General features: G+C 35.2%; 1 protein-coding gene across 4 annotated transcripts in view; it reads left to right on the forward strand.

Moving 5' to 3' along the window:
• The window catches only part of MIER1 (MIER1 transcriptional regulator), a 43,335-nt gene extending 41,884 nt beyond the window's left edge, over positions 1 to 1,451 (forward strand). For all 4 annotated transcript variants that reach the window (XM_015566000.1, XM_015566001.1, XM_015566002.1 and 1 more), the window contains one exon: positions 1,305 to 1,451. In XM_015566000.1, coding sequence (XP_015421486.1) covers positions 1,305 to 1,436 — 132 coding nt within the window. In that variant the 3' untranslated portion in view covers positions 1,437 to 1,451. The remainder of the gene's footprint in view (positions 1 to 1,304) is intronic.
• The last annotated feature ends 691 nt before the right edge of the window (positions 1,452 to 2,142 follow it).

A 2,142-nucleotide genomic window follows, 5' to 3' on the forward strand; every position in this document is an offset into this window, starting at 1 on the left:
GAGACCCCTGGAATGATAGGCTGGTATAACTAGAAGCAACAACATACCCCTAGGAATCCCCCTTTTTTTTTTTAAGGAATAAAAAATTATTAGGTGATTTGAAACCACTATTCAAAAATGCCTTAACGTAATATTGACTATAAACCTGGATTTGTTTATAAACATTTGGGATGGTGCTATTTCACTGTTAATAGAAGCCAGCTGCTCTATACCTAATATACTAGTTGTTCAAGTCAACGGAGGGAAGACAGTATTCTTTAACACATTAAGCGCCCTGTCAGTCACTCGTGACTGACAATATTCTTTCTGTCTGGAAGACAAAACAGGCTGGGCTCTTAACACGTTAAGAGGGAGAAGTGTGGTCCAGTGAAAACATTAAGACTTTGTTTTTACACCTGGAATTGAAGTTTGATCTTAATCATAAGTTCTATTGTGCAGGTTTATTTTATTGAAGATTTTTCATAATGTTAAATTTACATGCCCCAAAGTATCTTCAATTTTTACTCTCAAAAGTACAATTGAGCCCTAACCGGTTTGGCTCAGTGGAAAGAGCATCGGCCTACGGACTGAAGGGTCCCAGGTTCGATTCCAGTCAAGGGCATGTACCTTGGTTGTGGGCACATCCCCAGTAGGGGGTGTGCAGGAGGCAGCTGATTGATGTTTCTCTCTCATCGATGTTTCTAACTCTCCATTTCTCTCCCTTGCTCTCTGTAAAAAAATCAATAAAATATATATATTTTTTAAAAAGTACAATTGATTTGGCTTGTATCTATTGAGAAATAAGATTCTAAAGGAGGCAAAAAGAGCTTGAAAGATTTTTTTTTTGAGCCCTAATAGCTTTCAGCCTTCAAGCAACATTGGCCAAAGTTGTAAAATGCAAGCAGAGGGGAAGAAAGAAAAATGTATGTCAGGTAATGAAATAAGTAAATAATCAAATTGACCTTAGGGTGCAATCAATCCTATAAGACACCTCCTTCAAGATAGAAATGTGTGGGTTAAAGTAATATTATCTTGTATTCCAAGTACTCATGCAGGTACCTTTTTTTCATTTTCAACCCTTCCAGCTCTCCAAGCCAAGTAGCAAAACATAATTTTGTCAACATCATTTGTCATCCCATAGGTGAACATTTGTGAAGTGAACCCATTCAATTACACAAATAGGTACAGCACAGTAATCACAGGAGTAACTTAGTAAACAAAGCATTAGCATTATAATAGCTTTTAACGCACTGCGGACTATTCTCAGCCTTTTTGTAAAATAATTGACTCTGGATCACTGTAAAACATATATTTGTTTCTTACAGGTTCGAACAAGATCAGTTGGTGAATGTGTAGCATTCTATTATATGTGGAAAAAATCTGAACGTTATGATTTCTTTGCTCAGCAAACACGATTTGGAAAAAAGAAATACAATCTTCATCCTGGTGTAACGTGAGTGTCTTTTCTTTCGTGTTGTGTTTTTACTAAGCTTTTCTATTTGCTTTGTTGGGGTGGGAGTTGTGTGTTTCTTTTTAATTTATTAACTTGAGAGAGAGAGAAACATCAATTTGTTGTTTATTTTTGCATTCATTGGTTGATTCTTGTGTATGCCCCTGCCTGGGAATTGAACCCGAAACCTTGGCATATCAGGACGATGCTCTAACCAACTGAGCTACTTAGCCAGAGTTTTACTAAGCTTTTCTAAATTTTTCTTGAGGAAATTGTAATTGTTTAATAATACTTTAGTTTCAATTTATCCATTATTGACATATCTATAGGACATTTGGACTTTTCAGTGTCTTAGAAAACATTGCAAACTACAGTTCATATTATTTGAGCTAACAAATATATCAAAGCAAATGTTAGAGTGTATGTTTCAGTAGGATTCCTTAAAGTAAGTGGATCAGAACAGCTGTGAAAGCATGTTTTTATTTAATTCTATTTCATTCAGTATAAGAATTTATAGTTTTAATGTAATAACTCTGTGAGAGCAGTAAGAATAGAAAAGACTTATCTTTTCTAAAAAACACAGGGTCATATGCCTAATAGAGGCACTTTAAAGAGGAAGGGAAATTAATATTTTTTCTGTCTAATCTATTTTTGATCCAGGTAACCAAAACTCTATGCAAAATGCCTTATATGTCTGGTCTAGTCCCCGTGCA

Source organism: Myotis davidii, unplaced genomic scaffold (assembly GCF_000327345.1).
Source record: "Myotis davidii unplaced genomic scaffold, ASM32734v1 scaffold122, whole genome shotgun sequence".
NCBI lineage: Eukaryota > Metazoa > Chordata > Mammalia > Chiroptera > Vespertilionidae > Myotis > Myotis davidii.